General features: G+C 41.0%; 1 protein-coding gene across 1 annotated transcript; it reads left to right on the forward strand.

The window, feature by feature from the left end:
* Positions 1-8,352: 8,352 nt before the first annotated feature.
* On the forward strand, positions 8,353-16,230 carry LOC134817431 (neurofilament heavy polypeptide-like). Its single transcript, XM_063826573.1, has 7 exons — positions 8,353-8,715; positions 9,035-9,544; positions 9,689-10,004; positions 10,110-10,319; positions 10,425-10,520; positions 10,626-10,735; positions 15,943-16,230. Exons 1-7 carry the CDS (start codon positions 8,353-8,355, stop codon positions 16,228-16,230), a joined length of 1,893 nt encoding a protein of 630 aa, XP_063682643.1.
* Positions 16,231-25,585: the final 9,355 nt, after the last annotated feature.

Raw genomic sequence — 25,585 nt, forward strand, 5'->3', positions numbered from 1 at the left:
ATTAAAGTAATGATTATCATAAGAATAAGGTTATTATTTTATATTTTCTAATATTATTTTCTATTTAGTATTTTCTAGAACGATAGTTTTGAAAGGATTTTTGACTTGGAGACATCAATCGAGGATAAAGTGGATACGATGGTGCTACCGGAGTCATCTGAGGACTTCAGCCCCATCATAAGCAGCACATTCAAGGATTTAGAGCCGATTTGAAGAATCTCACACCGGGCATTGGCTCTGCCTACCCGCTTCAACATGCAAAAAGTACTCCCTAAAGACCAAAAAGGATCTAACGAAGCTGCTCTAAATTGTGTTTTTATGTTGTGTAATATAATATGTATATGTTTTTTGATGTTTTATAATTTTTACTCTTATTCAAAAAATTCAGTATCTTTTATTCAATAAGGGTCGAAGTAGAACCAAATCTAGATCATTAATCTTCAAACCAATAAATTAAAACAGAAAAAAGACGGTTTTCCTAAGTTTCTATGACCTAATTTTCTTGAATGGGCGTGGTTTTCAACACCATCAGAGCTTAAATCCCAAATTAAACATGACATTTATATTTGAATAACGAATCGCAGACAGCTAACGTTACTCCTTTCTACTAAAAAAGCCGATTTAAGATATTTTATCTATATAGGAGCCCATAAATATGGGTGTGGCCGAAGCAGGGGTCAGATGGTCGAGTTGGAACTTGAAATTTGTTTGGTGGTTTTTGAGCCTATAGGCTATAAGGAACGTAAGATAAGAACTCCAATCAATTAATTCAACAACATTTTGTTTTCTAACCTACCTACCGGGAATAGTTGTTCCCAACAAAAGGCATGCTGATATATCATGCGCTGCTTATGACCCTGCAACTTCTTCTGATGCCGATTGCCGGAGGTCTTTCTAACTGTTTTGGTTCTCGTGTCCCCTCGAAATGTAACGATTGCGTCCTTCGTAGTTTATAACGTCAATACATCTTACTACAAATTAGCAGATACAATAAGTATAAAAACCAATTCCCATTCATATAACTTATTATAAAACAGGATCTTACTGACAAAAATAATTCTGAAAAATTCATATAACTAATAAAATAATATGCAATATGCATAATAGAAGCCGTAGTTGACGGAGAGTCTTACAAGGGTAACAAGCTATTCATCCCACGCATCCCTATCAAACCAATTGATGGGACCTTTCTATTTGATATGACTCGCCGACAATTCCCTTTAAGACCCTGTTTGGCGATCACACGTCCAACAAGGCCCAAGAACAAACTTTGAAAAAGGTAACATCTTCTTGGACCGGCCATTATTTTCTCATGGCCAATACTATGTGGGGCAAAGCAGGGTTGTGGAAAGGACGCTATAATGAGTTTTGTCGTTCGACATTGGAACCCTGATTAGGGGCAATTTACCCAACTCCATTGTATCGCTCAAGTTTTTCCTATCCATAAAGGAGATATAAATTGTTTCTAACACAGTTTAAGTTCTATATCGGAAATCTACATAACATTTTTTTCTTTCTGACAGTCTTTTTATCAACAGATCCAGCTGTTAACGAGTGTATCTAGAAACGAGAAACTGAAATTTTATTCCTCACAATTGTTGGATGAAGAAGAAAGATCAAAGAGACTAGCAAAACTATTTTCTAGACATCTCCCTCTACCATGGACTGGGTAGTCTTATCTTATCGCTCTATTGTCACTTAATTACCCCAATCAAGGGCAATATTATATATACGGGATTTGAGAGCATTAGAGAGTGCTTCCTTTAACTTTAAATCTTGATCTCACGGTATTTTAACTGCTGAGTACCTTAACCTAGATCGGGTTGTTATTTACCTAGACTTAGGTTTTCATTATATATTATACCCTAAATAATGTTACTGTACATCATTACCTTATCCAAACAGAATTTCATATAACTTGTCTCCTTTGTACTCACTTACATATCAAACTAAATACAGTCCCCTTTATTTCAACCCGAGTATACGCTGATCCGGATGTGCCATTGGACCACTGTGCGAGGTGGTTAATAATGGGCTCAAAGAACACTCAGAACATGCTCCTTTAACATCCAAGACAATATTATGTTTAAAAATGGGTAACATAAACCTAGAAACTACTTTAAGCAGCATAGTGGTAGTATGTACGCTTAATCGGAACAGTGATGATAATAGAACTGTTCTTAAGTTAGACTTTATTTCAGACAGTATTAGCAATAAGATCAGAAATCATATTGAACAGAACAAATACATATTGTGAAGTAAAGAACGTGGTGTACAAAATTACTTGTAAGATTATTATAGTATCGGAGAGACGTGCAGGATCGAGGGCACATAATAACTGATAAGCTCGGAGAGTACTTACGAATACGATATGCTCATATATCCCCTTTCACTAGCCCGGTTCATTAAAAAAACATTTTCAAATAATTGCGGTAATAGAGTGAACTTCTACGGATTCCTACAGAGAATCACGAGCGACACTACAGAAACTAACTCCTCAGAACGGGCACTTGCCCTAGCTACGAGACTAAACTCTCATATCTTCTTCTTCGTAGGGGGCAGTGGTCTATACTACTAAGGAATAGATCAAAACCACTATAAGATAGAGCATTGAAACTCTCATATCACGAGAGACGAGGAGTAGGACTCCTTCCAGAAACTAGTTCAAGCGGTCGAATCTCACCGGAAGAGATACGGACTAGAAACGAAGGAATTAGACCTTAAGAAGGCACCAATGTAATTATGGTTTTACCACCGTGTTTTGGTTCAGCCGAAATAAATTTTACTATGATGTTTACATAAGGTTTCTCACTCCAGCTGCAGTGAGATACGGACTAGAAACAAAGGAAGCATCCTAACATAAGTGCAGTATCATTTGTCGCAAAAAAATCAGAATAATCAGAAATTATTTGGAACTCCCAAAAACTGTCTAAAGAAAGCTTTGTTAGATTTTATTTGTAAATGTTGTTTGATATTGATGATAATTTTATTCTTAAACATAAACTGTCGTATTCAATCTATTAACAAACCAAACTAAATACAAATATCAAATCAATCTTGACAGGTAAAATTGGCCAAGAAATAAGAGTTTTAGAGCCCAAAATTTGGATTGTGCTCGGTTGCATGCGGAGGAGGATCTCAAAGTAGAAGCAGAAGTTGACGAACCGGAATCTCAAGACTGCAACGCTGACCCTTGCCCTTGGAGATCAGACGACAGGCGATGTGATCCGCAGTTCCCCCTCGCGGATGGCTCTCCTAGTCAGTGTAACCCTGACCACCCTAAAGGCTATGTTTGCTGTTCTTTTCTTATAAGAAATATAAGAAGAAAAACAACCTTAAAACTGCAGCTACCTCCGAGTTTCAGTTAACTCCAAGAATGCAAAATATGGTTCAAAGACCAGAATATTAGGATCAATAACTATAAGCAAGATTTTGTACAAGAGTTCCGTCAAATGTTATGCCTAAGCTAAGGAAATTAGCAGGATATGTTGTAAATGTCTACTTTCCGATGCATATGTTTAATGTTTATTATGATTCTATTGTGTATGGTTCCGTTTATTTATTTAAGGAGATTAGTTTTATTAAGGAGGTTATTAAGAATAAGTCTGAAAGGGATATTATTTTAAGTATGTTCAAATCAACAGTTATTTTGCGCATCCACATAATAGTTTAATGGCAATGTTAGGGGATAAGAATTACGTATTAAGGAAAAAGGCCGTAGATTTGGTTAAGGACTTAAGGGGTGCATTGATGAAGTGTGTACGGAGTTAAATTATCACTTACCTAGACTTAATTTTGATGCTGAAGGGTATTCTGATTTATGTAATATGAGTAAAGTTGATGATCGTTGGGTTTATTTGTCATTCATGGGAGATTTCATATATGTAACCGAACCGGCCCACTAAGGGTTTAGATGTAAGGAGACCAGTTGGCCACTACCCTGGATCAATCACCCAGGGTAGTGGAGACGCCTGATCTCTATAGAATTGGTGGCGTGCAGGGACAAAAGGATTTCGCGGCATGTACGAAATCGCGAAATTTCCCATTCTCCGCGACAAATTTTATGTGTAGTTTAATGTATAGCCTGTTAAATTTCGCGGTACCGCGAAATTTGGCCAAAATAATCGCGAAATCCTTTTGTCCCTGGTGGCGTGTACAAACATCGACAGCAGCACTTAAATTGTTAATGTGTAGGTTCTGGTATGATGTCCTCAACTCCTCAAGGTCTAATATAGTAGCATTAAATTTTTTTACGGATACAGATAGTTTACTATATTGGGTTGAAACTGCCGATCTGCATAAAGACTTTCAAGATATGGCCAGTCATTTTGTCACAAGTAATTTTCCTACTGAGCATCCTTTATTTGATTTAACTAACAAGACAGTACCGGGCTTAATGAAAAATGAATTTGCGGGTAAATTTGGCTCTGAGTTTGTAGGATTAATAAGTGAATTATATAGCTGTAAAGTTCATGAGGGCGATGGTAAGATGGCAGCAGCAGGGATTAAACGTAAAGTAGCTGAACGTAACTTATTACATGAGAAATATAAAAGTGTTTTCATGTTTGGTGGGGAGGAAGTAAGTGTTAACCAAACCACCCTTAGAAGTTTTAATCATACAATGTATACTGTAAAGCAGAATAAATGTGCGCGTTCCGCCATTGATAACAAGAGATATATATTACCAGATTTAGTTAGCACTAGAGCTTTGGGGTATTGTCGTAATAATCCTCTATACAACACAATCAAGGAAGATATGAAGCTGGACGTTAAGGTAATTTTATTTGATTCCTTACTCATTAGATAAAATATTATGATAACAATTATTCTATATCTTACCTTTTATTAAAAAACAATTTATTACGGTTTATTAACGACCGTAAACAAAAACGGGCATTCTATCTAGCGCTGGTTAGGAGCCTTTTCGAAAATTGCAGTGTTGTCTGGAGACCAACAAGTGTTGTCTTGAATAACAAAGTTGAAAACATTCAGCGCAGAGCAGTTAAGTGGATCCTTGGCGAACAGGATCATCACTATAATGACTTAGAATACTTGGCTCGTTTAAGAGATCTAGACATGTTGCCAATGGAGCTGAAGTTTGAATACACAGACTTACTATTATTCCATCAGATATACAATGGTCAATCTGTTCTGAAGCTCCCACCTTATTTAACCCCGATAACAACCAGTGAACAGGGTAGGTTGCGTTCAAACATAACTATAAGGCAACCCTCGAGATATAATGAAGTTGATACATCTCAAATGCCTGATATCAACCAAAGGCGACAGAACAGACACGACCACCTTTCCCTGAAGTGTACTGTGGAAGCAAAAGCTCACTCCTTTAAGAGAAGCTTCTTCTTCAGAACACACAGTGTCTGGAATGACCTGCCAACTGACCTTAAACAGATAAGTGATGCTGGAACTTTTAAGGCAAACCTGGCAAAACACTTTTGGGACAAATTGACAGACCCTGACTAAGTTAATGAGTGCAAATGATATTTATAAGTGGGCCCCCGCCACTGATAGATCGGTCACGATACTGAATATAACAACTATAATATAAAAATAAATCTATTAAATAACATTTACGTTCTGTTGCCATGATTTGACCCTGGTGCAGTCCTCAGTGAATCTAATTAACTGATTACGCGACATTTATATCCGACTGTAATCTTGCTTCTAAGCGCTGTGTGATGATACGCGCGCAATTTTTGGCGCATTATGAGTCAAGTCATGGATACATTATGTAACACTATACTATCTATTTTGATAATTCTAAATTTGCGTGTTTTAGATACATTTTGTGTGTTTAGATGGAGGTGGTGTTAGTGAGTCTGGGAGTAGAACTATTACTTGTAATACGTATACCCCCAGAACTTGTACCATTTAACCATGCTTTTAGTATTTATACAATATGGACTACATCTTTTACCCAACATAATGCCTCATGATAATAATGTCGTATATTTTTAATTCTCTTTGCTGTATTGTATAATGTACTATTTGTAAAAGTTTCAAATCAATCAACATTTCTTCAGGTAGAACATTTCTCTAAATTCTACAAGAAGCTGATTAATGCTAGAGAATACTCATTTAGCAGCTGCAACACGTGCTTTAAGTACAAAGCTCAGACGGAGGAGTGCTCATGCAACGAGGAGCCGGCAAATCACCTCATTGGATGCTGGGAGTTGGTAAAGGTTGTCACGTTTCCCCTTCTTCGTTCGCGTTGATATAATATAGCTATTATTATCTTAAATATAATTTGTATCATCTGTTCAGATGATATCATAATAGAGGGGGTCACATTCTCCAAGGAGTGCAGTCATAGCTTTTTGCTATGAATGCATACGGCGGAGGATTTGGGAGAATCATGACACATGCCCCATATGTTTGGGAACGGTGAAGACTTTGCAGAAACGACACACCGCTACAGGGATAATGACATTATTTTACTGAAGTATATATCTATCTTTTATAAACTTTGTAAACCTTATACAGTTGCCAAACCTGGAGACAGTAACATGCTGTGCAACAACAGCATAGCAACAGGGCGATTCTTGGTAGGGAGACGCCTGATCTCTATAGAGTTGGTGGCCAGGCTACCTTGGAACCTTCCGTCAGATTTACCGATATCCCGTTTATTCACAACTTTGAATCTTTTCTAAAATGTTTTCCAACTATGACACCCTCTTCCATGTTTTCGATCATATATGCAACGAGCAACTTCTACCCCTTCTGGGGGTTAACAGCCTATGGAGGCAAATGGTGATGAATATACAAAATATTTATATTGTTGTAAAACAATATAATTTTTAAATTAAAAACAATAGATTTATAATTTAATAGTAACTTAGTAATACTAATACAAGTTAAGACGTTAAATATCATTCATCCCTATGTAACGGCCTTAACTTCTACCCCTTCAGGGGGTTAACAGCCTATGGAGGCAAATGACGTTGGATCGGGTTACGGTGTTGAAGATTACGAGCAACAACTTACGCGAAACATTGCTGTTTGTGGCAAACTGCACCAAACTATCGACTTTGGAGGTGAAATTTACAGGCGGTGAAGAAAGACAGAGTCTGAACAGCTTCATTAAGCTCCCATCAATTCTGGCACACCTGTGGTGTACCGGCCCTGTGCCGGAATGGTGTTACTGTTAGTTGTTACGTTTTCATAGTCATATCAACAACGTCTTGTTTACAGTTATCGAACTCATAGTATCTTCTTATCAGTTATAAGAGATACACTACAAGTAGTAGGTGTACTTGAGAAGTCCTTTGTGGATAGTTCGGGAGAACACCGGTGTTTTTATTATTGTAGTTGAGTGTGTGAAGGAGAGAAAAGTAGTAAGAAGTTGTAAGTTGTAAGCAGTAACGAAGATACAAGAGTAACCTAGAAGTAGAAGAACCAAGAAAGTGTATTTTGTATAGTAGTTTTTAGTTATATATTTTAGGAAGTAAAGACTTTTAGTTCGGGTATTATTTAGTGATATTTTAGTGTAGTAGTTTTAGTGATATTTTATTTAGTAGTTAGTTAGTTGTTATTATATACGCTAATGTAGTTTCACAATTTCAATATTTTCATTATAATTTCCTATAGTTATGTCTCTTTACACGCTACATAATGGAAGGATCTACTTTGCAGAATCTGTAAAGAAATTCCTTCGTGAGAACATCGTCATGCTTCCTACAAGTACATCGGATGGAAATAATCTCAATGAGATGATGAAGCTATAAAAAAAATAATGTAATTTAATAATTTATCCGTTTTTGATTCGTTCGCAGTATAATAATATAATGTGACCTCTCACCTCTGATTGGGTTTTTTAGATTTCATTTACCGATATCCCGTTTATTCACAACTTTGAATCCTTTCTAAATACGGCCTTTTTCCTTAATACGTAATTCATAATAGTCATGTCCCTTTACACTCTACGTAATGGCAGAATTTACTTTGCGGAGTCAGTGAAGACGTTCCTGCTTCAACATATCGTCAGAATTCCAAGAAAAAAAGAAGGAACTGCCAGGAATGGAGGGACCTGCTAATATCAATAGGGATTCCAGATCCCGATGACAGGGTTATTAAAGCAGCACAGACATTTTGTAGAAACTATAGATATAACCTAAGGAAAGGACAAAGTACATGGTGGAGTGCACAAACATTCACCATTTACATGGGCCAGTCCATGGGGACTCTAGGTTTTTATTTATGCTTATAGATTCGACGCAGTGAAGGGATTGGCTATGTTTTGCACCAAGCACACTGTTCCTACGAAGTGTCCCTGTCGGTGTTATCTCATCCTCTCAGACAATACTCTTACATTGAGTCAGAAAACTCACGTCTCACATGACCCACGAAGCAGATTTTGCAGCTTCTGAACGAAAAGAAGTCTTAGTATCCCTGAAACGGAAAGCTGCAGATCAACCCCTTTCGGCGACGCAGAACCTCATTTCAGAAGCCCTGGTAGAGACATCGCCTGCAGTTAACCATACTCCAGCTAACCAGGAGGCTACTACCGCGGAGAAACACAAGACTGCAGTTAACCATACTCCAGCTAAACAGGAGGCTACTACCTCGGAGAAACACAAGACTGCAGTTAACCATACTCCAGCTAAACAGGAGGCTACTACCTCGGAGAAACACAAGACTGCAGTTAACCACACTCCAGCTAACCAGGAGGCTACTACCCCGGAGAAACACAAGACTGCAGTTATAATCATACTCCAGCTAACCAGGAGGCTACTACCTCGGAGAAACACAAGACTGCAGTTAACCATACTCCAGCTAACCAGGAGGCTACTACCTCGGAGAAACACAAGACTGCAGTTATAATCATACTCCAGCTAACCAGGAGGCTACTACCTCGGAGAAACACAAGACTGCAGTTATAATCATACTCCAGCTAACCAGGAGGCTACTACCTCGGAGAAACACAAGACTGCAGTTATAATCATACTCCAGCTAACCAGGAGGCTACTACCTCGGAGAAACACAAGACTGCAGTTATAACCATACTCCAGCTAAACAGGAGGCTACTACCTCGGAGAAACACAAGACTGCAGTTAACCACACTCCAGCTAAGCAGGAGGCTACTACCTCGGAGAAACACAAGACTGCAGTTAACCACACTCCAGCTAACCAGGAGGCTACTACCTCGGAGAAACACAAGACTGCAGTTAACCATACTCCAGCTAAACAGGAGGCTACTACCTCGGAGAAACACAAGACTGCAGTTAACCACACTCCAGCTAACCTACTACCTCGGAGAAACACAAGACTGCAGTTAACCACACTCCAGCTAAACAGGAGGCTACTACCTCGGAGAAACACAAGACTGCAGTTAACCACACTCCAGCTAAACAGGAGGCTACTACCTCGGAGAAACACAAGACTGGTAACAACATTAGTTACCATGGTAACTGCAGTTAACCATACTCCAGCTAAACAGGAGGCTTCTACCTCGGAGAAACACAAGACTGCAGTTAACCACACTCCAGCTAAGCAGGAGGCTACTACCTCGGAGAAACACAAGACTGCAGTTATAATCATACTCCAGCTAACCAGGAGGCTACTACCTCGGAGAAACACAAGACTGCAGTTATAATCATACTCCAGCTAACCAGGAGGCTACTACCTCGGAGAAACACAAGACTGCAGTTATAACCATACTCCAGCTAAACAGGAGGCTACTACCTCGGAGAAACACAAGACTGCAGTTAACCACACTCCAGCTAAGCAGGAGGCTACTACCTCGGAGAAACACAAGACTGCAGTTAACCACACTCCAGCTAACCAGGAGGCTACTACCTCGGAGAAACACAAGACTGCAGTTAACCATACTCCAGCTAAACAGGAGGCTACTACCTCGGAGAAACACAAGACTGCAGTTAACCACACTCCAGCTAACCAGGAGGCTACTACCTCGGAGAAACACAAGACTGCAGTTAACCACACTCCAGCTAAACAGGAGGCTACTACCTCGGAGAAACACAAGACTGGTAACAACATTAGTTACCATGGTAACTGCAGTTAACCATACTCCAGCTAAACAGGAGGCTTCTACCTCGGAGAAACACAAGACTGCAGTTATAACCATACTCCAGCTAACCAGGAGGCTACTACCTCGGAGAAACACAAGACTGCAGTTAACCATACTCCAGCTAAACAGGAGGCTACTACCTCGGAGAAACACAAGACTGCAGTTAACCATACTCCAGCTAACCAGGAGGCTACTACCCCGGAGAAACACAAGACTGCAGTTAATCATACTCCAGCTAACCAGGAGGCTACTACCTCGGAGAAACACAAGACTGGTAACAACATTAGTTACCATGGTAACTGCAGTTAACCATACTCCAGCTAAACAGGAGGCTACTACCTCGGAGAAACACAAGACTGCAATTATAACCATACTCCAGCTAACCAGGAGGCTACTACCTCGGAGAAACACAAGACTGCAGTTAACCATACTCCAGCTAAACAGGAGGCTACTACCTCGGAGAAACACAAGACTGGTAACAACATTAGTTACCATGGTAACTGCAGTTAACCATACTCCAGCTAAACAGGAGGCTACTACCTCGGAGAAACACAAGACTGCAGTTATAACCATACTCCAGCTAACCAGGAGGCTACTACCTCGGAGAAACACAAGACTGCAGTTAACCATACTCCAGCTAACCAGGAGGCTACTACCTCGGAGAAACACAAGACGAACCATTGGATCTGGGTAAAAACTAACAGATTTATCGAAACTATTAAGTCATCAATAGATCAAAAATAATCATTAGAAATTTTATTGTCTTAAATGTTTTAGAGGATTTATGAGAAGTGACATTTTGAGTGAACATGAAATTTATTGTAGTAAATTTAAACCACAACGAACCATCATGCCCCATGAAATAAAACATCGAGAACCCGCAAAAGGAAGTCTAAAGAAGAAGAAGACGGAGAAGGAGTCATATGGAATAAATCGTGAACAGCTTTCTTAAACTACCTTCCTTGTAACATTCAATTATATTACTAGTTTTAATCTATTAACACAAACTATTTTAGTTTAATTTATTATAAATCCGTGTTTTATTTTGTAATAACATCCCCACTCTTAGTGTTTTAGTTTAGGTATAAATATGTTGTAACACCACCAACCCCATTGCTGAAATCCATGAATGCTGTCTCGTTATACGAGATGGAGCAATGGGCAGATACAAGAAATTAAAAGTTAAACAGGAAGTTGGATGAAGGGCAGAGCGCACTATAAGAGACCTTCGTGTGGAAATCGAGTTCTACGCGGAACAAGCTGCCAACTACGAAATTAGGATGGAAACCCAACCTCCAGCCTATTTCCAGGAAAGCCCTTTCTCCCCCAGTACAACCTACCTGTCCCCCGCTTCCCCGCCACCAGAGAACTTTGCGCAAGGCGCGTGAAGAATGAAAATGGATACTTATTATAGTTAAGGACATTCCGTTTCAACCTCTTCACCTCTCACCCTCTCTACAATACAATCAAGGAGGATGTACAGATTGACGTTAAGGTAAATTTAACCGTCAACTAATTATTTAGATGTAATAATTCACGATAATGTTTTTAGACGTTAACTATTTTATCATATATAATAATTGCATAGCTATTTTACTCTAGATAAAACTATTACATCATTAACCATACAATTCTTCGGGTAGAACATTTCTGACCGAAGTCTGCTCTAAAAAAATGTAGAAAATGTCTCTTGATATTACAAAAAGCTGATAAACGCCCGGGCTAGTATGCATTTGATGTATGAAACACCTGCTTCAAGTACACTGCCGTGACAAAAGTCTGCTCATGTAACGAGGAGGAGGCAAACCGTCTCATCGGGCGTTGGGAGTTGGTGAGGGTAGCCCAGTCGAACCTGAGAACACGTTTGTACTTTAAACAGGAGGGGGAAATATTCTGCCATTTTACAAATAACCTGTCGAGGAGCATAACAGAACTAAGGAGACTGCTTTTAGCTGATGAAGTTAGAAGCAATATTGCAATTATTTGTAAGAAATTTTATATAGAAAATATTTTACGTGAACTCGAAAGTACTCCAACTTACGATAGATGTTGGAAAAGATGGGCAGCTGTTGAAGAAGATGAGGACGGAGAAAGAAGAGGAGAAGAAGAAAAAAGAAAACTTTCCGCTGATAAGGCTACTTGCTAGGAATTATCTCGAGGGATGGCAGAAGAGAGGGTTGGACTGAGGGCGAAGGAGTTTTACTATCTCGAGGGATGGCAGAAGAGGGGGTTGGACTGAGGGCGAAGGAGTTTTGCTATCTCGAGGGATGGCAGAAGAGAGGGTTGGACTGAGGGCGAAGGAGTTTTACTATCTCGAGGGATGGCAGAAAAGGGGGTTGGACTGAGGGCGAAGGAGTTTTACTATCTCGAGGAATGGCAGAAGAGAGGGTTGGACTGAGGGCGAAGGAGTTTTACTATCTCGAGGGATGGCAGAAGAGTGGGTTGGACTGAGGGCGAAGGAGTTTTGCTATCTCGAGGGATGGCAGAAAAGGGGGTTGGACTGAGGGCGAAGGAGTTTTACTATCTCGAGGGATGGCAGAAGAGAGGGTTGGACTGAGGGCGAAGGAGTTTTGCTATCTCGAGGGATGGCAGAAGAGGGGGTTGGACTGAGGGCGAAGGAGTTTTACTATCTCGAGGGATGGCAGAAAAGGGGGTTGGACTGAGGGCGAAGGAGTTTTACTATCTCGAGGAATGGCAGAAGAGAGGGTTGGACTGAGGGCGAAGGAGTTTTACTATCTCGAGGGATGGCAGAAGAGAGGGTTGGACTGAGGGCGAAGGAGTTTTACTATCTCGAGGGATGGCAGAAGAGTGGGTTGGACTGAGGGCGAAGGAGTTTTACTATCTCGAGGGATGGCAGAAGAGAGGGTTGGACTGAGGGCGAAGGAGTTTTGCTATCTCGAGGGATGGCAGAAGAGGGGGTTGGACTGAGGGCGAAGGAGTTTTACTATCTCGAGGGATTGCAGAAGAGGGGGTTGGACTGAGGGCGAAGGAGTTTTACTATCTCGAAGGATGGCAGAAGAGGGGGTTGGACTGAGGGCGAAGGAGTTTTACTATCTCGAGGGATGGCAGAAGAGAGGGTTGGACTGAGGGCGAAGGAGTTTTACTATCTCGAGGGATGGCAGAAGAGGGGGTTGTACTGAGGGCGAAGGAGTTTTACTATCTCGAGGGATGGCAGAAGAGGGGGTTGGACTGAGGGCGAAGGAGTTTTACTATCTCGAGGGATGGCAGAAGAGAGGGTTGGACTGAGGGCGAAGGAGTTTTACTATCTCGAGGGATGGCAGAAGAGAGGGTTGGACTGAGGGCGAAGGAGTTTTACTATCTCGAGGGATGGCAGAAGAGAGGGTTGGACTGAGGGAGAAGGAGTTTTACTATCTCGAGGGATGGCAGAAGAGAGGGTTGGACTGAGGGCGAAGGAGTTTTACTATCTCGAGGGATGGCAGAAGAGAGGGTTGGACTGAGGGCGAAGGAGTTTTACTATCTCGAGGGATGGCAGAAGAGGGGGTTGGACTGAGGGCGAAGGAGTTTTACTATCTCGAGGGATGGCAGAAGAGAGGGTTGGACTGAGGGCGAAGGAGTTTTACTATCTCGAGGGATGGCAGAAGAGAGGGTTGGACTGAGGGAGAAGGAGTTTTACTATCTCGAGGGATGGCAGAAGAGAGGGTTGGACTGAGGGAGAAGGAGTTTTACTATGTCGAGGGATGGCAGAAGAGAGGGTTGGACTGAGGGAGAAGGAGTTTTACTATCTCGAGGGATGGCAGAAGAGAGGGTTGGACTGAGGGCGAAGGAGTTTTACTATTTCGATGATTCGTATTTGTTATAGTTGCTTTAATGATATAATTTCTCAGAATTGATGTAAATAAATGATGCAAAGAATTACGAGGATCTAGTCAAAACCGCTTTTTATTGTGTAGAAGTTCAGCAATGAAATATATATATATAGTGACTACATAGTGACTATATATATATATATAGTCACTAAATGTAATTTCCTTTAATTCATTAAATATTTCTAATTAATAATTGTCTAAATATGCTTAATTATAATAACTTTTCGTAGATGTTAACAATATTGATTTCTCGGGATATGATGGTCATCTTATCATTAAGGAGCTTAAAGTGGCAGAATGCTCTAATTTAAGAGAACTTAATACGCGAATATTATTGAATTGGACTTGATTCAAAGAGGAACGTATATAATAGAAATGTATAATCGAGAAGACATCAATTGGGCTGCTGTTACCATACCATCGATTCTTCTTCTTCGTAGGGGGCAGTGGTCTTTACTACTAAGGAATAGATCAAAACCACTATAAGATAGAGCATTGGAGCCCTGTGCTTACCCCGGTAAAGTTAATCTATGAAGAAAGCAAGGTTAAGCCTTGTCCTCTCCACATTTGGTAAAACGTTTTGTTGCTTGTATAAAGCCGATGATCCTTGGTAATGAGAACTTGTCCACTATATCTGTCACACTGAGGTAGAAGGAGTCAAAGTATCCTCCTCGCTGGTAAGACCATTTCGGGCACTGACCAATAAAGTGGTTCATTGTCTCCTCTTCCATGAGACAGTGTGGACAGGTTTTAGGGACAGTTGTCGGCTTGTACTTATTGATGTGATAGTTTAATTCACAATGTCCCGTGAGGAATTGTGTTGCTGTTCTTGTACCATCGATTATAAAGACCCATCCTTCAGATCCTAAGTAGTTCGATAAGTACCTTGAGACATGTCCCTGGTGACGTCATATCCCTGTCATCAGCAAGCTGTAGAAAGTGTCCTGTACAAGCCAAGTTTGACATAACTAACTATGATTCAGAGACTTCAGTACATCCTATGTCCGGTATTTTAGACGTGCTAGGTTTAGACGATAGCATTGATACGTCACAACCCTGTCATCAGCAAGCTGTAGAAAGAGCAGTGGCTCTGATGACAGAGGCTACAATCATGCAATGTATTCGATATATAGATTTATAATTGAATAGTAATACTAATACAAGTTAAAACGTTAATTAACATTCATCCCAGCAAACTGACCGTCCAACTGAGATCGGCAACAGATCTCTCAGAGGTTGTAAGATCGGGAACCTTTGACCTAACTACAAGCAGTAAAATGAGCAAGGAGAGAAGGAGGTACAATTACCACGCAATCGTCACGATGCACTAAGCTAAGGGGACAACCTCGAAAGTTCGAATAAGGGACTTATAGTTTTTTAACTATAAGGTTTCCGAACTACCAGTAACCTGCACGAATCATTGCTGTTGGCATCTAAATGTCCTAATCTGCTTAATTTAGAGATAGAATTTGAAGCCGGTGAGAAAAGCCAAACCTTGAACAGTTTTCTGCAACTTCCGTCAACTGTAACAGAGTTGCGGTGCACCGGTCCCGTACCGGAATGGTGGCTAGCTTCGGTTAGCAAACGGTTTCCGAACCTGTCGAACGTGGTGTTACGCGGCAATAGTATAACAGCTACAGGAGAATTCCTTGTGGGAGCCCCTCTGGTTTCTATTGAGCTGTCGGGTTGTGTGGGGATCCAGAAGGGGACCATACGCAAAGTGTAGATGATATGCAGCCCCTCTTTAGAGTGGATAACATTCAACGACAGGTGTACTTTTTAAAATATTCATATTGTTGTAAATTATTATATCACATGTAACATTTGTTCATACAACAGAACGATTTTAGAAGGAAGCAACCTCTTTAACTATTGAAACTCTAGTATAATATAGGAATCTAAAGCTAATCAGCTCTTTAACTATTGAAACTCTAGTAATAATACTACTATTATATAAATCTAAAGCTAAGAGAACATGTATCACATTTGCAACGTTTTTATTATGCTTTAACATAATGCCACCTTTCTTGGATTACCTTTTTCCACGACACCGATTTTGCGTATCCAAAGAAGATTACATTCTACGATCGGGGCCTCATTTCATTATCTGTTGTTGTCCCGAACAATGCTAACGGCGAGTACATCCGGGTCATATGCAATAAGAACATCTACATGACGGGTTATGATCCGGTGGAGGGCTTCCTTAGTCCGAAGCACTCCTTCAAAGTTGAACTCGAACAAGGAGAGAAATCTGGTCAGATGATGGTTACGGATGCAGATTTTTACCACTGCTACACATGTGGGCTTATCCCATGGGATAACGACGAAGATGTTGCGGAGGGTTTGGCTATGTTTTGAACTGCATTTTAAAAAATAATAATATTGTTGTAAAAAACAATATAATTTTTTAATTAAAAACAATAGATTTATATTTGAATAGTAATACTAATACAAGTTAAGACGTTAAATATCATTCATCCCAGCAAACTGACCGTCCAACTGAGATTGGCAACACATCTCTCAGAGGTTCTAAGATCGGGAACCTTTGACCTAACTACAAGCAGTAAAAAGAGCAAGGAGAGAAGAAGAAATCGTTGTAAGATTTTATCCTATAATATATAAGCATTGCAATGGATACAGATTTTGGGTAAATACGAAAAGAATATTTACAAATCTGGACTAGTATAAATCTTACAAGTATGTGGTCTTTGGCAAAAAAAGGATGTCAAGGCTTGCCTTTTAAACACTGTCAAACATCGATTAGGAGAGAAGGAGGTACAACCTTGCAGTCATCACGATGAAACTAAGAGGACAACTTCGAATAAGGGACGTTGGGAAGCAATAATATAAGGAACTTTGGAAGCCCAAAACAGGAGATTTTTCATTTTTTAACCGTTGCATATTTACAACCAACAATTTCAAATCATTTGTGTTGTCAATAGAAATAGGTATTTATTTATTTATTTTATAGAAGCAGACGCATCATTCCCTAAGGAGTGGCATGACTATTTCAGCAATTTCCCTCCAATGCCGGAAAAGATCGAAATCACGGCTAATATGATCTTCATACACCACTCAACGGGCAAAAGAACTGCGGTTTGGTGCCGAAAAAGCTTCGAAACTGAGTCAGGTAAAGCACAAAATTTTCGTGATATTCGACAACGATATGGTCGGGCTGGAATTAGCCAGAACTGAAGTTGTGCTGGATAAACCCATTTATCTAGGAGCCACAATTATGAAACTGGCTAAAGTTAAAATGTATCAGTTTTGGTACGACGTGTTGACGTGTTCAAAAAGAAATGCCCCGACGTGCAGCTGTGCTTCACCGGTAAATACTTTTACACACTTGTTGCAGGTTGCTAAAGTTAATTATAACATCAATCAAGTTTATAGACTTAATAATTCAAATTAACGTTTATTAACGTTTAAGAGTAACACCAAACCCTGTTTCAGATACAGATTCGTTTCTCTTCAAGGTAAAGACAAAGAATTTCTTTGCGGATCTTGCGTAAACCTATAAATTTGATTGTAATGTTTAAGTTTCAGATGTAGATATTATTTCTAATTGTAAAATACGTCCAATTTTGTCTTGTATAAATTCCCCTTCTGAGAAGCTTACTTGGATTGTTTGTCTCCTCTGCTTAATCATGTTCCATCTCACCTGAGTAACATACACACTCACCTATAAGAACTTCAAAACATGTCACAGCAACAACTCGCAGGTCTCTCATTCTTCACATGGCTGACGTCACAGCACTGTACACAAACATCAACATCAGTGGCTGCATTCAATACCTCGTTACACTCACTGAAGAACATTGGGAAGACCTTGACACCTGGGGTCTATCACTCACGCACATCCACATGATCCTTGAATTCGTCTTCACCAACTCATACTTTACATATCACTCAAGAGTCAAGACTCTACCTCCATAAAATTGGTCTCTTCATGGGATGCCAACCATCACCAATTGGAGCGATAGTGCGAGTATATATGTTCGAGAGAAGATCGATTTATACTTATCTACACGTCTCATTCTACCGGAGATATGTGGATGATGCCGGGAGTCTAGCTATAGCTCCAAAGAAGAAGCTCTGAGGTTAGTGCAGTCCATCTCAAACGAGGACCCAGACCAGTTACTCAAGTGGGAATTCGACTATCCTGAAAGCCGTCAGGATTTCATCGCATTCCTCGACACCCAGATCAAGATCGACGAGCAGGGAACACTTATACACCACAAGTTTTACAGAAAGAAGCAGAAAAATAAGATCACACTAGTGTAATATGTAGGCTGTTCACAGCAGGGTTTAGGCTTTTTAAATCTTTTAGAATATTCTAGTATAAATGTAAGAAAAACCGTTGGGACGGAGTGTAAGTAGGTAGATTTAGCAATAGGTTTTAGATGGTTTTGCGGAGTAGGAGACGTGTTATGCGGGAACATTAGTTAAGGAGGTTATAGTTGAGATTGTTCCGCGCGATACCACGTGGGTTGCCATGTCATGGTATCACGTGACGCAATGGTCTTTGGTGATCGTTTGCCCCGTTACGGGCAGTTCTTCGAGTGGCTTGTTAGGTAAAGTTTATAAAATTACCGCTGCCGAATAACACTGTAACGTGGCCGGTTCGTCACTAGTATAGTTTTGATTGACTGTAATTCACGCTTCGAAACTTCACGCTAACAGTAACAGCCACTACAATGAGGGAACAAAAGTAGCCACCATCAAGAACTTCATTATGTCATGCAACGAAAGTTGTGAAAGTGGCTGAGGATCAGGACATGGAAGGCTATACATAGATGCAGAATCGAGGGTAAGTTAATATGATTTTGATATATCTTTTCCTTTCATTATGCGAATATAAAATTACTACAGTTAAGTAATAATTATCATAGGGAAGATAGTATTTTTATTTTTATTTATTTGATGTTGCATCATGCATGATGATACTACCGGAGACGAAAGAAGACTTTAATCCCATTTTATGCAGTACTTTCAAGAAACCTGAACCAGTTGTGAAAGTTGCTGAGGATCAGGATATGGAAGGCTATGTTGAGTTGGAAAAGCACTTTCGCTTCGGATTCAGAGAGGATTGATAGACTAATCAAAAATGGAAGCGGATTGGCTGTGATTGATGTAAACAGTGTTTCTGTCAAAATGACCAAGTAAGAATAAAATTTGTTATTTCTTTAGCTCTCTTATTTAGGTTAGATAATTATTATAATTATAAGATTGACAGCCATTCTCCCTTTAATTTGATTTTGAATGAGATATCTCGTCAGATACAACCCCTAGCGGAAAGCAGTTGGATGGAACTTCCTGCAGCAATAGCTCATAAGACACACTCGCTTCTCAAAATTAGGAATATGTCTGGAGTGGAACCTCGTCGCAGCATTGGAAGTCATGCTTGGTTTGGGAAAGATTAAGAAATTCAACCGTTCCAGACCAGATTACTACAGGAAGCATTTATTGAAACGGGTCATGACAAGTGTCAGTTTCCCTACGCCTATCACACACGTTAGAATTATAATCAGCGTATGCCGTATTTAAGATATTTGTATATTAGTTATCAGTTTTAAAAATCTAATCATTCATGACCAAGAAGTTCAGATTCATTTATTCATATGCTCATCTTAACTCATCATTGGAGAAACTTGTAGCTAATCTCCGTTCGTCAGGCCCAGGAGCCTAATTCGAACCAGTCCAACGATTCCTTCGACTAAAGTATGGTGTAGTGGATCCTGTTAAGCTGGAGCTCCTCCTACGTAAAGGAGTGTATCCCTATTCGCATATTACATCCTTCGAAGTCTTTGAGGAGACGGAGTTACCGCCCATCGCTGCCTTCTATAACGACCTCGCCAATTAAAAGGGGCCTGTACAGAGGAGGACTACAACGATCGGAACAGAAAAACAACATTAATTACAGATGTAACCTATACCACGCGAGGAATGGAAGTTGTCCTGCTACCGTTACTACTTCACGCACAGAAAGTCTGGAAGGAGTTCGATCTGAAGAGTCTCAATGGGTTCACCTCTACATTTCCTCTGACGTTGTTCTCCTGGATTCGGTGCTGCATCAGTATATGACAGAGTGTTTAACATCATATAATCTAGATCCTGTTCATTACTATACCGCTACAGGTCTTACATGGGATGCAGGCTTTAAATATACTAAAGTTGAGTTAGAATTATTTAGTGATCCTCATGATATGTATACTTTCATTGAGCAGGCTATTCGAGGAGGTATAAGCACAATCACGCATCGGTATGCAAAGGCGAATAACTATAATCTCCCAGATTATAATCCTGAACTGCCTGAAAGCTACTTCGGATACATCGATGCTAACAACCTCTACGGATGGGCAATGTGTCAGAAACTTCCTACAAGTACATCGGATGAAAATAATCTCAATGAGATGATAAAGCTATAAAAACAATAATGTAATTTAATAATTTATCCGTTTTTGATTCGTTCGCAGTATAATGATATAATGTGACCTCTGATTGGGCTTTTTAGATTTTCATTATATTAACCAATATATCCCGTTTATTCACAACTTTTATTTGTATGATCTTTCTGTGATTCGGTTATTTACACAGACAATTATACAATAACCCTCTTTGTTACAGAAATCGAACAGGAAAAATGTCTAGGTATGATGCGCTATTTCAGCTAAACAAGAATAAAGTACTTACTTGTACTTGATTAGGTCTCCTCAATCATTCGAGTGGCCTGCACCAATGAACTCCCGTTTGTGACGTATCATCTCCCTCCAAAGTTTGCGGTCACTAGCCATCTCGCTCGCTCCTTCTAGGTCTATGTCAGTGTTTCCTGCAAACGATGCAGCATCTTCCAGCAAACATTTCCTCCAGTTCTTTCTTGGACGGCCCCTAGATCTTCTCCCATGGGCAGGGGTCCAGTTAAGCAGGTACTTAGGAAGCCTAGTGTCTGGCATTCTGGTGACATGGCCAAACCAACGCAGGCGGTTTGCTCCTATGTACGTCTCTACTGGATTTATCTTTGCACGCTCCAGCACTTCAGTGTTTCTAACCCGATCGAGCCATCTTATCCTAAGTATTCTCCTCAAGCAGCGCTGATGGAACACCTCAAAGCGATGTAGCTGCTTTTTGGTTGTGTTCCAAACCTCACTACCATATAACAATATTGTCAAAACCGCTGCCTTATAAATCCTGATCTTTGTATAAGACTGGATGTTGCGGTTTTTCCATATATTACTCAGTTGATTGAAGGCTCCGGAAGCTTTCTGAATCCTAGCTGACAGCTCACGGTCGATAGTACCGTCGCTGGAAATAATTGTACCTAAGTACGTAAAGTCACTAACTTGCTGCACTGGCGTGTCTTCAACAGTGATGTTCACTGTGGCTTCTTTCGTGTATGGCCGTTGAGAGGTTGCTTTACCAATGACCATAGCCTCAGTCTTTTTACCATTGATTCTAAGACCTCCCTGAGCACCATACATACACAAAAGGTCTGTTGTTTCTTGAAGACCTTCCTCGCTGTTATCCAGTACAGCCATGTCATCTGCATAATCTGTATCTAACACAGTGATATCATCAACAAGCGGACTGATAGATCTTTGAAGAACCGCTCCGTGGGACACCACTTTGTTGCTTTCTGTTCTCTCAGCAGCCACATTGAGGCAGACATTAAAAAGTGGGGGACCCTGAATGTCTCCTTGGCCACTGCCTGAACTTACTTCAAACCATTCTGATAGTTCACCATTGTGTCTAACAGCACTAACAGTTCCATTAAAGAATGCCTGTATTATTCGGATGTATTTACATGGCAGGCCATAATGACTGAAAGCTTTCCAAATATAATTCCTGTCGATGGAATCAAAAGCTGCCTTGAAGTCCACAAAATTTACATACAGGGGGAGATTATATTCGATGCAGTTATGTATAATAGTGCGGAGTGAATAAATCTGATCAATGCATGATCTGTTCTTTCTAAAGCCACACTGATTGTCTCGTAGCAAACTTTCTAAACCGTCACTCATGCGTTGTAATATGATGATTTGATACAGTTTAGATGCTGTAGATCTTAGAGTGATCCCCCTATTATTGGAGCAATGAGAGGTATCACCCTTCTTTGGTACAATTATCACGATGCCTTTCAACCAGTCGTCAGGCACTGCTTCTGAATTCCAAACTTTAGAGAACAATTTCTCCATCCTATCCACAAGACCACTTGCCCCATACTTTAACTGCTCATTAGAGATTTCGTCAATCCCAGCACTTTTGTGGTTCTTCAATTTTTTGAGACAGTTTAAAATCTCAAGTCTTGTGGGGGGACCATCACCATCACCAAGATAAGGAAAGCATGGAACCACTTCAAGATGGTCCAGGTCAGACATATCCGCATTCGTGGGAGGAGGGTTTAATAGCTCCGAAAAATGTTCTCCCCATCTCTCTCTCTGAGCAGAGGGATCAGCAATCAACTTCCCGGATTTGTCTCTTACAGCAGTTGATTTTCGATTCTTCTTACCGGACAGTGTTTTTATCCGTTGCCAGACTTCCCTTTGACGGCCATGGACAGCAGCTGTTTCCAGATCTGCTGCAACCCTAAGAGCCCAATTCTCGTCGTCTTTCCTGCAGCTCTTTTTGACAAGTTTGTTGGCCCGAGAATAAAGGCAAAGGTAAATTGTCCAAGGTATGTAAACATGCTGCATTACTATTTTGTTGAGATCTATACACGATCATGCAATATTAAAGCTCAGGTGGGGAGAGTCCAATATTTATATTGTTGTAAAACAATATAATTTTTCAATTAAAAACAATAGATTTATAATTTAATAGTAATACTAATACAAGTTAAAACGTTAAATATCATTCATCCCAGCAAACTGACCGTCCAACTGAGATTGGCAGCAGATCTCTCAGAGGTTCTAAGATCGGGAACCTTAGACCTAACTACAAGCAGTAAAAAAATCAAGGAGAGAAGGAGGTACAACCACGCAATCGTCACGATGCACTTAGCTAAGAAGACAACCTCGAATAAGGGACTTTTGGAAGCAATAATATAAGGAACTTTGGAAGCCCAAAACAGGAGATTTTTCATTTTTAACCGTTGCATATTTACAACCAACAATTTAAAATTATTTGTGTTGTCAATAGAAATATCAAATAGGTATTTATTCATTTATTTTATAGAAGCAGACGCATCATTCCCTAAGGAGTTGCATGACTATTGTATGACTATACACCACTCAACGGGCAAAAGAACTGCAACGGGCAAAGGAAGTTTTAAAAACTGATGAAGTAATGTATAAGAGAACACTCTTTCTGATCGTCTTTATGAATTGTTGTATTACCAAAACGAGTTCGTTAATGTTCTCCTTGGTCATTTCAAAGAACTGCGGTTTGGTGCCGAAAAAGCTTCGAAACTGAGTCAGGTGAAGCACCAAATTTGTATCCCATGAAGAGCTACAGGCTTTACATACGAGCATACGAGCATTTCCTCGACATTTCCTCAATCAAACGATGCGCAACATATGCTGCAAACATCATGATCAAAGTGCAACTTTGAGCGCTTCGTGATATTTGACGAAGAGATGGTCGGACTGGAATTAGCCAGAACTGAAGTTGTGCTGGATAAACCCATTTATCTGGGAGCCACATTTTGGAACTGGCTAAAGTTAAAATGTATCAGTTTTGGTAGGACGTGTTGACGCGTGTTCAAAAAGAAATACCCCGACGTGCAGCTGTGCTTCGCCAGTGAAAACGATGTGATCCCCAATTGAGTTCTAACGGATCACCGCAATCGTTAGGATTTGACGTGACACCATGCATGATAGATTAGATCAAATAACCATGGGTATAACGAGCCCCAAACAGACCTATCCCCACCACCAATCACCGACTTAGAACCTCTTCTACTTCAAGACCTACCCCACCCCCTCCTCCTCCCGCTGTTCCAGGACTAGCTCCTCGTACCGCTGCTGCTCCTCAACCGCCTCAACCTCCAGCTCCTCAACCTCCAGCTCCTCAACCTCCAGCTCCTCAACCTCCAGCTCCTCAACCTCCAGCTCCTCAACCTCCAGCTCCTCAACCTCCAGCTCCTCAACCTCTGGAGCAGATACACATTTCTCGGAGTCACTTCTCAAGAAAGCGATGTATCGCTGAAGCGGCAAAAGTTGACCTACCAGGTGTCCAACACGCACTGCTGCAACTACGAGACGTCAGACTTCCTAGTGTTTACACCTTCGCAAACGAGATCTGCAACCGTAATCTTGCCACTCTTAGGACCCTTTGTACCCAAGGCGTCGTCCTAGCGCCCAAAAACAATTACACTGCTCCTCCACCACGAAGAAATTGAATGTAATCAGTTTTCAGTATTTTTTTATTTTTCATAAAAATGTTGTAATCGATTTTGGAACTTACTTTCAAATAACGTGTTTCAAATAACTTGTTTCAAATAATTTGTTTATTTGGCAATAATGAATTATAGCCGGTCTGATTTAGAGTCGCCTAGAGCAGGTTAGTACTAGCCGGTTAGTAGCCGGTTAGTAGCCGGTTAGTAGCCACTTGGTGGGTACTAGCTGGTTAGTAGCCGGTTAGTAGCCGGCTACTAACCAGCTAGTACCCACCAGCCGGCTAGTGACCGCTTTTCAAGTGTCGGCTAGTAGCCGGTTTGGAACTAGAAGGTCCGCTTTAGAGCCGGCTAGTGACCGGTTAGTAGCCACTTGGTGGTTACTAGCCGGTTAGTAGCCGGTTAGCAGCCGGTTAGTAGCCGGCTAGTGACCGCTTTTCAAGTGTCGGCTAGTAGCCGGTTTGGAACTAGAAGGTCCGCTTTAGAGCCGGCTAGTGACCGGTTAGTAGCCACTTGGTGGTTACTAGCCGGTTAGTAGCCGGTTAGTAGCCGGCTAGTGACCGCTTTTCAAGTGTCGGCTAGTAGCCGGTTTGGAACTAGAAGGTCCGCTTTAGAGCCGGCTAGTGACCGGTTAGTAGCCACTTGGTGGTTACTAGCCGGTTAGTAGCCGGTTAGCAGCCGGTTAGTAGCCGGCTAGTGACCGCTTTCTAAGTGCCGGCTAGTAGCCGGTTTGGAACCGGCTACTAGTAGGTCTGCTTTAGAGCTCGGCTAATAGCCGGCTAGTGACCGCTTAGTAGCCGGTTAGTAGCCACTTTGTGGTCACTAGCCGGTTAGTAGCCGGTTAGTAGCCGGTTAGTAGCCGGCTAGCGACCGCTTTTCGAGTGTCGGCTAGTAGGTCCGCTTAAGAGCCGGCTAGTGACCGGTTAGTAGCCGGTTAGTAGCCACTTGGTGGTTACTAGCCGGTTAGTAGCCGGTTAGTAGCCGGTTAGTAGCCGGCTAGTGACCGCTTTCTAAGTGCCGGCTAGTAGCCGGTTTGGAACCGGCTACTAGTAGGTCTGCTTTAGAGCTCGGCTAATAGCCGGCTAGTGACCGCTTAGTAGCCGGTTAGTAGCCACTTTGTGGTCACTAGCCGGCTAGTAGCCGGTTAGTAGCCGGCTAGTGACCACTTTTCAAGTGCCGGTTAGTAGCCGGTTGGTAATGTGAAGTTGAGGAGCTGTTATGTATTACAAAAGTGGCTACTAGCCGGCTAGTAGCCGGTGTTCATATGGTACTGTGCAGGGACGTTGCATAGACGTTGCATAGACGTTGCATAGACGTTGCATAGACTGACCGTGCAGGGAGTGTGCATAGAGTGTTCATTGTGCAGGGACGTTGCATAGACGT

The sequence above is a fragment of the Bolinopsis microptera genome, chromosome 6, assembly GCF_026151205.1.
Source record: "Bolinopsis microptera isolate Bmic1 chromosome 6, MBARI_Bmic_1.0, whole genome shotgun sequence".
Classification (NCBI taxonomy): Eukaryota; Metazoa; Ctenophora; class Tentaculata; order Lobata; family Bolinopsidae; genus Bolinopsis; species Bolinopsis microptera.